Source organism: Pelobates fuscus, chromosome 1, assembly GCF_036172605.1.
Source record: "Pelobates fuscus isolate aPelFus1 chromosome 1, aPelFus1.pri, whole genome shotgun sequence".
In the NCBI taxonomy this organism is placed as follows: domain Eukaryota; kingdom Metazoa; phylum Chordata; class Amphibia; order Anura; family Pelobatidae; genus Pelobates; species Pelobates fuscus.
The window spans coordinates 236,961,495-236,975,306 of record NC_086317.1 but is presented as its reverse complement, the minus strand read 5'-3'; the positions used below and the strand labels follow the sequence as shown (position 1 = coordinate 236,975,306).

General features: G+C 35.5%; 1 protein-coding gene across 2 annotated transcripts in view; it reads left to right on the top strand.

Moving 5' to 3' along the window:
* Positions 1–13,812, top strand: part of CLTC (clathrin heavy chain) — a 90,408-nt gene that overhangs the window by 66,690 nt on the left and 9,906 nt on the right. For both annotated transcript variants that reach the window (XM_063455272.1, XM_063455281.1), the window contains 14 exons: positions 142–376; positions 713–835; positions 1,653–1,798; positions 2,177–2,360; positions 2,449–2,641; positions 3,653–3,810; positions 4,095–4,259; positions 4,339–4,446; positions 4,850–5,017; positions 5,962–6,111; positions 7,021–7,152; positions 7,604–7,714; positions 7,798–7,968; positions 13,060–13,281. In XM_063455272.1, coding sequence (XP_063311342.1) covers positions 142–376; positions 713–835; positions 1,653–1,798; positions 2,177–2,360; positions 2,449–2,641; positions 3,653–3,810; positions 4,095–4,259; positions 4,339–4,446; positions 4,850–5,017; positions 5,962–6,111; positions 7,021–7,152; positions 7,604–7,714; positions 7,798–7,968; positions 13,060–13,281 — 2,266 coding nt within the window. The remainder of the gene's footprint in view (positions 1–141; positions 377–712; positions 836–1,652; positions 1,799–2,176; positions 2,361–2,448; positions 2,642–3,652; positions 3,811–4,094; positions 4,260–4,338; positions 4,447–4,849; positions 5,018–5,961; positions 6,112–7,020; positions 7,153–7,603; positions 7,715–7,797; positions 7,969–13,059; positions 13,282–13,812) is intronic.

The following is a 13,812-nucleotide window of genomic DNA, read 5'->3' as shown; positions in this document are numbered from 1 at the left end:
TGACTACTTCATATGTAATTTTTAGTGTAGAAAAATAGCCGTACAATTTGTTTCTAAACATCGAGGGGGAAACAGTGGGCGGTTCAAGCAATGGCATTCCTATTTTTGGCAGGGTTAATTTACTGGTTTTCTGCAAACTAGGTTAAAATTGCTTCTGCCATGGCTGGAGTCAAGAATCCATGAGGGCTGTGAAGAGCCTGCAACCCACAATGCATTGGCTAAAATCTACATCGACAGCAACAATAACCCAGAGCGCTTTCTTCGAGAGAACCCTTATTATGACAGTCGTGTGGTTGGAAAGTATTGTGAGAAGAGAGATCCCCATCTTGCATGTGTGGCATATGAAAGAGGGCAATGTGACCTGGAACTGATCAATGTAGGTATTTTAGTGAAACAAAAATAAATATGTAATGCCTACAAACAATCCAATGTATTTTTTTTGTGAACAGTTGAAAATCTATAAGTGACATTTGACCCATAGGTGTTGACATTCTATATGCAGCGCGCTCCATTTTTTGCTTGGTCCTAAAAACAAGCATAAACTTTTTTTGGTTCTTATCTTGCTAACAAGATTAAATTCTGATATGCAACACCAAAAAAAATACAAATATTGGTTATTCCCTGTATTGTGTATTGCTACTAAACCATTGTAATCTTGCTACAGTAACATTTTAATAAGAAAATGTGAATCCTTTTAATTTTTTTCTTTCAGGTTTGCAATGAAAATTCGCTTTTTAAAAGTCTTTCACGCTACCTTGTACGTCGCAAAGATCCTGAATTGTGGGCTAGTGTCTTGTTAGAAAGCAATCCCTACCGAAGGCCCTTGATTGATCAGGTATATTTCTCTGTAAATTTTTTATTTATTTTTTTCTTCACGCAGTGTTTAGGATTACTTTCTTATAGAAATTTATTTACGCTAAGGGAAACTAGACATGGTGCTACGTTACTTCCGCTATTATGTACAATTGATATGGAGTATGAACATAGAACATAGTAAGGTGTTCTCAAATACAGGTTACATAATTTTCAACCACTTCCAATGAAAGATCATATAGATACATTTCGGTAGACCTATTCATCAACGCTGTGTATAGTACTACTTCCATGATACTTTACAGCATATGTCATTTGTATTTAAAGATATAAAATAAATATGTATCTGTGTGTGTATATATATATGTGTGTGTGTGTGTGTGTATATGTATATATATAATTTATTTCTCCTTTTGTGTTGCCATGTTTTGTTTTGTTATTCGCCCTGAAAATTAAATTAACCCTTTCCCCCCCCCCCCTCCGCTGAGGTCATTTGACACTTTACTCAAAGCGAATGATTTTTTTTTTATTAAAAAGCACTGTGGACTAAAATGTGTATGCTCGGGTATCTCCACAATGCGCCGATCAAATGCTTCGAATAGAGAAGCATCAGAGGCCATTTGACATTCTTACTAAATGCATGAGGACATCAAAATCACAATCTAGTGACATGGTGACGGCCACTGGAGGTGTGTTTAACCCTGCAATAAAAACATTGCGTATCTCTAAAATGGCAAGGCCACTGTGCAGTCCACTTCATTGAGCTGATTTATAGTGTTCTTTTTAATCATTCAAAACATTTATTATCCAGTATTTGAGTATGGCTTTTTTTTCTGCAGGTTGTACAGACTGCATTATCTGAAACCCAGGATCCAGAAGAAGTGTCTGTAACTGTAAAAGCCTTCATGACTGCAGACCTTCCCAATGAGCTGATTGAACTGCTGGAGAAGATAGTTTTGGATAACTCTGTATTCAGTGAGCATAGGTAAGTAGAATTTTAAGCATAGGAACTCAATATATCTGGCATTAATGTAAGTACATTAAATTAATGTATAGCCAATTCCACACTAGGACAACATTTAAAATCAGAAAATTGCCTAATCTAGATCTAGTGAGCAGTTCTGCATAATTTAACTGGTAAATTAAAATTTTTATTCTGTGCATAAATACTCATCTGTAGTTAGAAAAAGGCACTCTTACCCACTGATATACAGGATGAGTCAAGTTTGACAGCATACATATACTATGGTCTCCCCTAGTCATAAAATAAATAACATTATTTTATGCAGTGTACGTGTTTGCTTTTGATAGCTCTTACTTTATATAGTGCATTTTATACTCGGATGTCTTGGCTTTTCTTTAGAAACCTGCAGAACCTCCTGATTTTGACTGCAATTAAAGCTGACCGTACCAGAGTCATGGAGTACATCAACCGTCTGGATAACTATGATGCCCCAGATATTGCAAACATTGCCATCAGTAACGAGTTATATGAGGAAGCTTTTGCCATATTCCGAAAATTTGATGTTAACACCTCTGCGGTGCAGGTATTATGCACCCCTAAGCCTTTGGTTGATCTAATATTATACTTGTTTCAATTACTAATGTCTGCAAATATGTATATCTGTCATTTAGGTTCTAATTGAACACATTGGTAACTTGGATCGTGCATATGAATTTGCTGAACGCTGCAATGAACCAGCTGTCTGGAGCCAACTTGCTAAGGCCCAGCTCCAGAAAGGGATGGTGAAAGAAGCCATCGATTCCTACATTAAAGCAGATGATCCTTCTTCTTACATGGAAGTTGTACAGGCTGCCAATGCTAGCGGTACAGTACCATATTTTAATTTCGAATTTATTTTTACAAGTATAAAGGAATACTCTAGGCTCCTGCATGACTTTAGTTTATATTGAAGCTAATTGGTAAATTAGGACTTTATATAATTTATTTAAAATCGTCCAAAGCCATTACCAATTCATTGTTATAGCTTACAGTGGGACATGTGTGACCATGTCTTCTAATATTGCCATTTCCCTATTTCCAGAGCTACATCTTGTAGCTTTTAAGGAAATGTAGCTCATTGTTGATTTAACTTTAATTTACATTTCATGTAAAGAGTGAATAAAAAATCTCCTATGAAGGTAAATGGAGTGGAGCTAAACTCTGAGGCAGGCAATTGTCCAAAGCACCTGCCTTGCAAAGACTTCGCTTTGAGCTGTATTGGGAAATCTGTAATTGGACAGCTACAGAAAGGTAGATGGGGAGGGCTTGCAAAGAGATCTACAGCCTTTGCAAGCTATTCTTCTGTACACAAGCAATGTGAAAAATATGCATAATTAACTACTGTAAAATGTTGCATGTTTTCATTGGAATTAGGTCTGGCTGGTGAAGCTGTGTTTTTGTTTTTTCTTCTATTTGGACAGCAGAGTGTCCCTTTAAGTGATTGTTTTGGGGATTTTGAGTTTTTTTTTTCTTACAGTGAATTTGTCAGGCACTGGTTAAATTGTGCATGTTATATCCTTTAAATTGACTCCTGGTGGAAATGTATGTTTGTGGCATGTTACGGTTTCTCAGAGAGAAAATGGTAGAGATCATAGTGTGTGCTCAGTAATAGGCACTTTAAAACATTCTTTGTTTTACCCTCATTTATCTGTAAAGTAAAGTTTTTACTCCTTTGTCAGCTAAATCCATAACTGTCAATGTATATATATATATATATATATATATATATATTTATTATTTTATTTTTTTTTAAATACATGGATTGAATGCATAGTTTTTGCTACATTTTTTTCTATCTGCATTGCTGAGTTGTATCCATAATTTAACTTTCTACAGGTAATTGGGAAGAATTGGTTAAGTACCTACAGATGGCGAGAAAGAAGGCACGAGAATCCTATGTGGAAACTGAGCTAATTTTTGCTCTTGCTAAAACCAACCGTCTCACAGAACTTGAGGAGTTTATAAACGGACCAAACAATGCTCACATTCAACAAGTAAGTAGCACTAGTTTAATCTATAGAGAAAGACAGATGCAGTAGCATAAATATTTCCAGGGGGTGCATCTATTTGTGTGGTTAGGAGATGTCCACTTCTCTTTCTCTTGGTTTTCTAGAAGTCTGTAATCTGTAAAGCTGTTCCCTCTGATAGCATGCTTGTAGAACGTTTAATGTACACCCTAAAAATCTACCTTTTGAAATATTTATTGAATTTACTCCACAGTCTTTGAAAAAGAAAAAGGTGAAAAACTTAAAACTTAAAAATTCCATATTTCCTTAAGGTTGGTGACCGCTGCTATGATGAAAAAATGTACGATGCTGCTAAGCTTCTGTATAACAACGTTTCAAATTTTGGTCGTTTGGCATCCACACTGGTTCACCTGGGAGAGTATCAAGCTGCTGTTGATGGTGCACGCAAGGCAAACAGTACACGCACTTGGAAAGAGGTGATAAACAATAGCCCTGGTTGTCTAGAATTTCTTAAACAAAAATCACAGATAATAACAAGTTTTCTATGTTTTTAAGGTTTGTTTTGCTTGTGTTGATGGCAAAGAGTTCCGTCTGGCTCAGATGTGCGGCCTCCACATTGTGGTACATGCAGATGAACTGGAGGAGTTAATAAATTATTACCAGGTAAGCTTGCGGTGCAGGTTTGTCATATAGATCTATTTTTCCATAGCAAAATAGTATTAAACATGTTCCTCAAGTAATTAGTTATGGTTCTGTAAATTTACTGTATGTACTATACTCTTCTTGCTGTATTATTGAACATTGTGAATAAAAGACTTGATGACTTATACATGCAGGAATATATTGAATACATTGTTTAGTCATTTACTTGGCTCATTTGAAATCTTTGTTTTAGAGTAGCCTTTTATCTAAAGGTTGCTGAGCTCAAAGTTGTTGTTTTTTTATTGCTCATAGTTTCATAGTCCTGAAATGTTACATTCTTGACTTGGAACTCAAATTTTAATTCAATTCACCTTTTTTCTTCCTGATCTTTTCATATTCTTTTTTTAATTTAAATTCGTTTTAGGATCGTGGGTATTTTGAAGAACTTATCACAATGCTGGAAGCAGCTTTGGGTCTGGAACGTGCACATATGGGAATGTTCACAGAATTAGCAATTCTTTATTCCAAATTCAAGCCACAAAAAATGAGAGAGCATTTGGAGCTGTTCTGGTCGCGAGTCAATATTCCTAAGGTAATGTAAGCTTATCTACAAGCTTGGTGCTTCAGTAACTTTCATCAGTGAAATAAAGGGGCTTTCTAGTTCAATGCATTATTCTTTAAATTGGATAATGATTCACTGAATTTTAAAATTCAGTTCAATGGCAGTACACTGACTTTGCATGCTAAACTTACACTAATGTTCAACAGCCTTTCAGAGTGGACATTTGCCCCTGCCCCCTCCCCCTTCCCCGAAAAAGTTCTGCATTCACCAGATTTTCTTCCCTGATTGCAGAGTTGAATAATAATACTTGCACTGTTAAACCATTAGGAAGGAGCTTTGTCATTGCAATGCTAATTTACGTTTGTGGGAAAGTCAGTATCTAATACTTTATGGAGTTTTCCAATTTTCTCTTTAGAAGCATTAATTTGTTATGTATTTATCATGTATTTATCATGCAATTGACATCCGTTAACCTTATTATGTGCATGTGTGCATTATGTGCATGCTGACCTTTAAAGTACAACAGTATGCTGTTCATTTAAAGGAACAATTCTGTGACTTTTGTTTTAAAAAATTTAGTAGATATACCTCCAAAGAAAGCATCCACATGTGTTTGCTCTGGCATGTGTTCTTTGGCGTTTAGGAAAAACTAATTGAAAGGGGGGGGTGGAGGGGGGAAACAGGAGCTCTCTACCACAGCATGCCTGCCACTTCTATTAGCTTTGTGGAGCTAACCGAAGAGGAAGAAAGCCTCCCTGTCTGTTTGATAGTCAGGGAGGTGTTTCTGTACCTGATTATAAAAGTATAAATTTTTATTGAAATTGGCACCTTCATAAACTGTCAAGTAAATACATCTTTAAACACAAAGCACTTCAGCAAGCTAAAGTGCTGTGTGTGGACGGTTCTTTTAACATTCTTGGTCATGAGATTTTATATATTTATACAATATCCCTATATCCCTTCCATTTTCACAGGTGCTGAGAGCAGCAGAACAAGCTCATCTATGGGCAGAGTTGGTGTTCCTGTATGATAAATATGAAGAATATGATAATGCTATTATCACTATGATGAGTCACCCCACAGATGCATGGAAAGAAGGGCAATTTAAAGATATCATAACAAAGGTAAATTCAATTTTGAATTCTAATTTGTTATAGGAAATGCTCTTTATAAAAATAATGTTGCTTGTCAATTTTATAGTTGTGTAATGTTTTATACCTGTGCAACACTCTAGTGCTTGATAAAGTAAGTGGTATTCTGATTATATTCTATATTTAATGACCATTTTATAAAAGCACTAAGTTTGTCATGTGGAGGAACTATATGATTCATAAGTTTGTGGTAAACTACTTCAGTTTATTATTTTGTTTTGTTAAAGGGACACTCTAGGCACCCAGACCACTTCTGCTCATTGGAGTGGTCTGGGTGCCAACTCCCACTACCCTTAACCCTGCAGCTGTAATTATTGCAGTTTTTTATAAACTGCAATAATTACATTGCAGGGTTAACTCCACCTCTAGTGGCTGTCTACTAGACAGCCACTAGAGGTCACTTCCTGGGTTCTAGCACAGGAAACCTGTGCTAGAGCGTCGCTGGACGTCCTCACGCTGTGTGAGGACCTCCAGCGTCGCTCAAAACCCCATAGGAAAGCATTGAAATGATTTTTCAATGCTTTCCTATGGGGAGACGTAATGCGCATGCGCGGCATTTCCGCGCATGCGCATTACGTCTCCTCGGCCGGTGGGCGAGATCAGTCTCGCCCACCGGCCGACGCAATCACTGGGAGGAGCGTCGCGGAGGCGGAGACAGCGGAGAGGGACATCGCCGCTGTCCCAGGTAAGTGACTGAAGGGATTTTCACCCCTTCAGTAACCGGGGATTGGGGGGTGGGAGGGAGAGGGACCCTCCAGTGCCAGAAAAACGGATTGTTTTTCTGGCACTGGAGTTTCCCTTTAATTTACAAAGCTTTATATTGTTTGTTTTTTCATTTTCTCGTGAATTTTATTTTAACTTGTACATTTATATTTTTTTCAGGTGGCCAATGTAGAGCTGTATTACAGAGCAATTCAGTTTTACTTGGAATTTAAACCGCTGCTGCTGAATGATCTCCTGATGGTGCTGTCTCCAAGGCTAGACCATACCCGTGCTGTCAACTTTTTCAGCAAGGTGAATTCTAATACTCCCCTCTGAAGAATTTCTCATGACCTAGTTACTTACCTCCATTCCAGACTTTTGTATTATTTTGTTTATTTTAGCATTTTACAACCTTAAATTTTGTAACCTTTGTCTAAATAGTACTAGTTTCCCTTAGGTTTCCAAATTATTGTTTGCAAGCAATATTAATGTTCATATTTCCACGCGCATTTCATTTTTTTCAAGTGTTTATTGTATATGAAGTTATTCATCCTGCAGTTAGTTGGAAATTCCTGATTTCCAAATGATACTGGAAACAAGAGAGGTGAACTTTATATATCATAATAGGGATTTCAAAATTAATTAACATCCTTGTATATATACCTTATTATCATTATTTAAAAACATCCATTCAAAGAGTAATTTGATTGCCAAACTTTTGTTATAAATTATACTGAAACATTTTATTTCCATTTTTTTTAAGGTGAAACAGTTGCCTCTTGTTAAACCATATCTGCGTTCCGTTCAAAACCATAACAACAAATCTGTTAACGAGTCTCTAAATAATCTGTTCATTACAGAAGAGGATTACCAGGTACAACTCCTAAATTTAGTTTTATCATACAAAAAAAACTTGCTTATTTTAAAGCAATACTAATTTTCCGTTTTAATTTCAAGGCACTTCGCACATCCATAGATGCATATGACAACTTTGATAATATTTCCCTTGCTCAACGTTTGGAGAAGCATGAACTGATTGAGTTTCGAAGAATTGCTGCATACCTTTTCAAGGGTAATAATCGCTGGAAACAAAGTGTGGAACTTTGCAAGAAAGACAGACTCTACAAGGTACTGTTTTAATTTTGTGTTAGGAAAACAAATTGAAAGTGTTGGCTCTTGCCTACGGGAAGACTTTTGACTTTAGAAAATGCTCTCTCCTTGTGCTTTCTGCTGCTGAAGTCCAAGTCTTTAACCCCTTAAGGACCAAAATTCTGGAATAAAAGGGAATCATGACATGTCACACATGTCATGTGTCCTTAAGGGGTTAAAAAGCAGAATACAGCAGCTAGAAGGCTTTACTTACAGCATTTTCCCTACACATATGCCTCCTTTATCATGCAATACTAAGCCACTTAATATATCTTTAATATAATATTTATTCTTAAACCAACTTGTCTAAAATACAATAATTTGTCATGCTCAATTCCTAATGCAATTTATGACATATAGTGTGAAATGTTACATAAATGGTTTCTATTGTGTAAGAGCAGTAAAAACCTTAGGAATGGGCAGTAATTCTCATTTGCTTAATGTTTTGTTCAACACAAATACTTTTGTTAACCCCTGAACGCCGTTCTATGCGGTCCCCATTTAAATGGGCTTTAAAGCCGTTGCGGCGGCATAGAACGCCGTAACTGCTTGCCACCCTGGAGTCTCTGGGATACTTACCTTCCCGGCGATCCGCTTCAGGAGGACTGCCTGACAGCCCAGGCAGCCCTCCCACAGCAAATCAGGCACCCAGGGGCCATGTGATCGCTCTAAAAGAGCGATCACACCTCTCAAAGAGCGATCACATGGCCCCCTATAGCTGGCTGTGGATCTGCCAGCAAGGAGATTGTCTGGGCTGTCACAGTCCCCCTGCTGGTGGGAGGTGTTAAAAAAATAAATTATTAAACATGTTTAAATTAAATATACATATATATTATATATACATCTTATATATGTAACGTCATACGTAGTGTATTTTAATATTAATATAAGTACATATATTAGTATTAAAATACACTTAGTATGAAGTTGCATATACATAAGATATATATATTAAATAATACATATATATTATATATGTATAATTACAATAATAAATAAAATATTTGTTTTTAAATGAAAATAAATTGTATATACATATGTAATTTCATTCTAACTGTATTTTGTTTATATATATATCTATCTATATATATATATATATTTATTAATGATTACATAAGTATATGTGTAGAATTTAAATACATATGTGTATTAAAATTCTACTTTAATATTTAAGTAATCTTTTTGCATAATTATGTGATTTTATAAAAATTTGACTGACATGCCTGACAACCAAGGCAGAAACTGCAGAGCATTTGATTCACAAGCTCTATATTTAACCCTGTAACTTTCCAACACCCCATAAAACTTGTACATGGGGGGATGGGGGTACTGTTTTACTCGGAAGACCTCGCTGAACACAAATAGTGTTTCAAAATAGTAAAATGTATTACAACGATGATATAGTCAGTGAAAGTGAAATTTTTTGCATTTTTCACACACGTCACTTACACGAACGATATTGTTGTGATACGTTTTACTGTTTTAAAACACTAATATTTGTGTTCACCAAAGTCTCCCGAGTATAACCGTATCCCTCATGTACAGGTTTTATGGTGTTTTCAAAAGTTAGTCAAATGCAAGGCTTGCATTTCAGTTTTGTGACATTGAAATTCGCCACCTTGGTTACGTTGCCTTTGAGACCGTATGGTAGCCCAGGAATGAAAATCACCCCAATGATGGCATACCATTTGCAATAGTAGACAACCCAAGGTATTGCAAATAGGGTATGTCCAGTCTTTTTCAGTAGCCACTTAGTCACAAACACTTGCCAAAATTGGCGTTCAAATTAGTTTTTTGCATTTTTCACTCAAACAAATGTTAACACTAACTTTGGCCAGTGTTAGTGACCAAGTGGCTACTAAAAAAGACTGGACATACTCCATTTGCAATACCTTGGGCTGTCTACTTTTGCAAATGGAATGCTTCATGGGGGTAATTCTCATTCCTGGGCTACCATACGGTCTCAAAGGCAATGTAACTAATCTGGCGAATTTCAATGTGAAAAAACTGAAAAATTTAACATGCTATATTTGACTCTGTAACTTCCCAAAACACCATAAAACCTGTACATAGGGGGGTACTGTTGTATTTTATTGCAGTAAAAGCAAACCGTATTCTCCCATTTTTTTTATATTTTATTCATATTAAATTATGTTTCATACCTAAATATTTGATTTTAAATGAAAACCCTGTTTCCCCTGAATAAAATTATATATAAGTGTGGGTGCACTTAATATGAAAGTCGAATTACGGTTGAACAGACATATAGTCAAATTCCAGATTTTGTTTACGTTTTGTTTTGATCACGTGTACATTTGACTCAGTCCTTAAGGGGTTAATCCCTTAAGACCGGAGGGCGTACAATTACGTCCTTTTAAAAGCGGCTCTAAACGCCGCAGGGCGTAATTGTACGCCCTCCGTTTTTTTGGTAACTACCCGGTCGCCGGCGATCCCACGCCGGCGATCGCGGTTGGGGGGACTCCCAGGGAGCCCCCCGCGGCACCTTCCGTCCTCTTCAGCCCCCCCGGGCCATGTGAGAGTGAGGTCCTTGTGAGGACCTCACAATCACATGGTCGGGATAGCTGGCTGCAGCAATGCCAGCAGGGGGACTGCCTGTAATGACAGTTGGTCCCCCTGCTGGCTGGAAATCAAATAAAAATAAGTGTAAAATTATAATAAGTGTAAAAAAAAAAATATATATGTATAGTCTTGTACTGCAGAGAGCCTCAGATGGAATTTTTTCCCAAGTAAGTGGTTAATCTCATAAGAGCAGACATTAGACTGTGAGAGTAGGACCTGCCAAAGATGGGGTACATTGACGTTGTGGCAGGCTTATGCAATGTATGATCATATAATGTATCTAAATCCCCACTTTTTTGCCTAGATTAGGTGTTTTTAAAAAAAACTTTTACAAACTAATCTGTCAACATTGAAGTTGCTGTTTAGTAGATAGGAGAGTGCGCTGGATCTTGTGTATTTATTATATATATATATATATATATATATATATATATATATATATATATATATATGATCTAAGTATATATATACACATATACATACACACACACACACACTGTCTAGGTGTATTTTAATATTAATATATATATAATTATATATATTAATATCAAATTACACGTAGACTGATACTGATTAAATATATATATAATTATTGTGTTATATATATATATATATTTATATATATAATATAAAAAAATGTAAATACGTAAAAAAATAAAATTAAAAAATTAATTAAAAATAAAATATATAGATGTTTTATTTCGTTCTAACTGTATTGTGATATTAATATATATTTATATCAAAATACACGTAGAACAAAATAATATATATATCTATATACATAAATATATACGTATATATCACTATATATACCTATATATAAATAAAAATATTTTTTACAAAATTATATATATACACGTGTATATTCACATATGTATGTATGTATATATATATACATATATTTATGTAATATTTTTACATAATTAGGTATCCTAATTAATTACAATTAGCGGGACCTGCCTGACAACCCATTCCGAAAGTATAGGTAATTTAATTTGCTAGCACTATATTTAACCCTATAACTTTCCAAGACACCATAAAACCTGTACATGGGGGGTACTGTTTTACTCGGGAGACTTCGCTGAACACAAATATTAGTGTTTCAAAACGGTAAAATGTATTACAACGATGAGATCGCCAGTAAAAGTGACGTTTTTTGCATTTTTCACGCACAAACAGCACTTACACGGACGATATTATTGCTGCAATACTTTTTACTGTTTTGAAACACAAATATTTGTGTTCAGCGAAGTCTCTCGAGTACAACAGTACCCCTCATGTACAGGTTTTATGGTGTTTTCAAAAATTACAGCGTCAAATATAAGGCTTGTGTTTCATTTTTTTCACATTAAAATTCGACAGATTGCTTACGTTGCCTTTATTACCCTATGGTAGCCCAAGAATGAAAATTACCCCTATGATGGCATACTATTTGCAATAGTAGACAACCCAAGGTATTGCAAATGGGGTATGTCCAGTCTTTTTTAGTAGCCACTTAACACTGTAACAAACACTGTCCAAAATTGGCGTTTTTTGCATTTTTCACACACAAACAAATACTAACGCTAACTTTGGCCAGTGTTTGTGACCAAATGGCTACTAAAAAAGACTGGACATACCCCATTTGCAATACCTTGGGGTGTCTACTATTGCAAATGGTATGCCATTATGGGTGTAAATGTATTTCCTAGGCTACTATACAGTCTCAAAGGCAACGTAACCAATCTGGCGAATTTCAATTTCAAATGTAACACGCTATATTTGACCCTGTAACTTCCCAAAACACCATAAAACCTGTACATAGGGGGTACTGTTTTACACGTGAGACTTTGCTGAATACAAATGTGTATTTTATTGCAGTAAAAGCAAACAGTATTATGACATTGACAGTTAAAATGTCATGTAGAACTAAAAAAATCTTATTTTCTCCCATTTTTTTTTTATATTTTTTTCATATGAAATTATGTTTCATAGCTAAATATTTGATATTAAATGAAAGCTCTGTTTCCCCTGAAAAAAATGATATATTATAAGGGGGGGGGGTGCATTTAATATGAAAGAGGTGAATTACGGTTGGACAGACATATAGCGCAAATGGTTTTGTTTACATTTTGTTTCGTTCACAACGTGTACATTTGGCTCCGTCCTTAAGGGGTTAAAGTAGTAACTTTTTCATTATCCTTGAAGATATCTCATTTTGCTTTTATTCTATTACAAACCAACCTTATGTATATGTCACTTTCCTTGTCTGATGAATGTATCCATTTAGATGAAAACAAATTTTATTTTGGGGTATGTTGCCTTTGTCTCTGATTAATAGTAGGGCTATGAAGGATCTTATTCCCACTTGTTTCAAATTATGGTGATGTAGTGGATGTATTTTGCTTAATCAAAACAAACTACTGCTGTTACATTACTTTTATTCTTTGGAAATTCTAATTGCAAAGTGACTTTATATATTTTAATTCTTATGGTCTCATCATCTCACAGGATGCTATGCAGTATGCCTCTGAATCCAAAGATACAGAGCTGGCAGAAGAACTTCTGCAATGGTTTTTGGTGGAAGGGAAGAAGGAATGTTTCGCTGCTTGTCTCTTTACCTGTTATGACCTTCTCCGGCCAGACGTAGTATTGGAAACTGCATGGAGGCACAACATCATGGACTTCGCCATGCCGTACTTCATTCAGGTTATGAGAGAGTATCTAAGCAAGGTAAAGGAAGACCACAAATCCCTCTTAAATGGGCTATTTTCCCTCCTTGATAATGTTGAGTGAGGACCTTGTGTGTTGACATATCCCATAAGTATCTCAAACATCTGTCAAAAGCACTATTGGTACTTGTTCGATTGGCATTACAAAAAATGGATGTCATGAAAAATGTTTAAGACTTTGATATGTAAAGTAGTACAATTAAGAGTCCTACTTGTCTGCCAACAAGAATTTTAAGGCTAAATATAATTCTGCCAAGTGCCCTATTATTTGTGGTGTTCTATCCAAATATTCTATAAAGAGCTATGAACAGGAATTCCTTACATTTTGTAAAATAAACTTTTTTTTACTTTTGTCCAAGTAATTATTTCGTACTCTACATGAATTTAGTTTGGAATACACCTGCATATTGTTTTGTGGGTGTTTTTTGTGACATTTTGTACTTACGAGTATCTGTACTAGAGTGGGTGGCGTGAATGTGTATATTCTCAACCTCTCATTACTTTTGTGAATTACAAATGAACAATAGCTGTC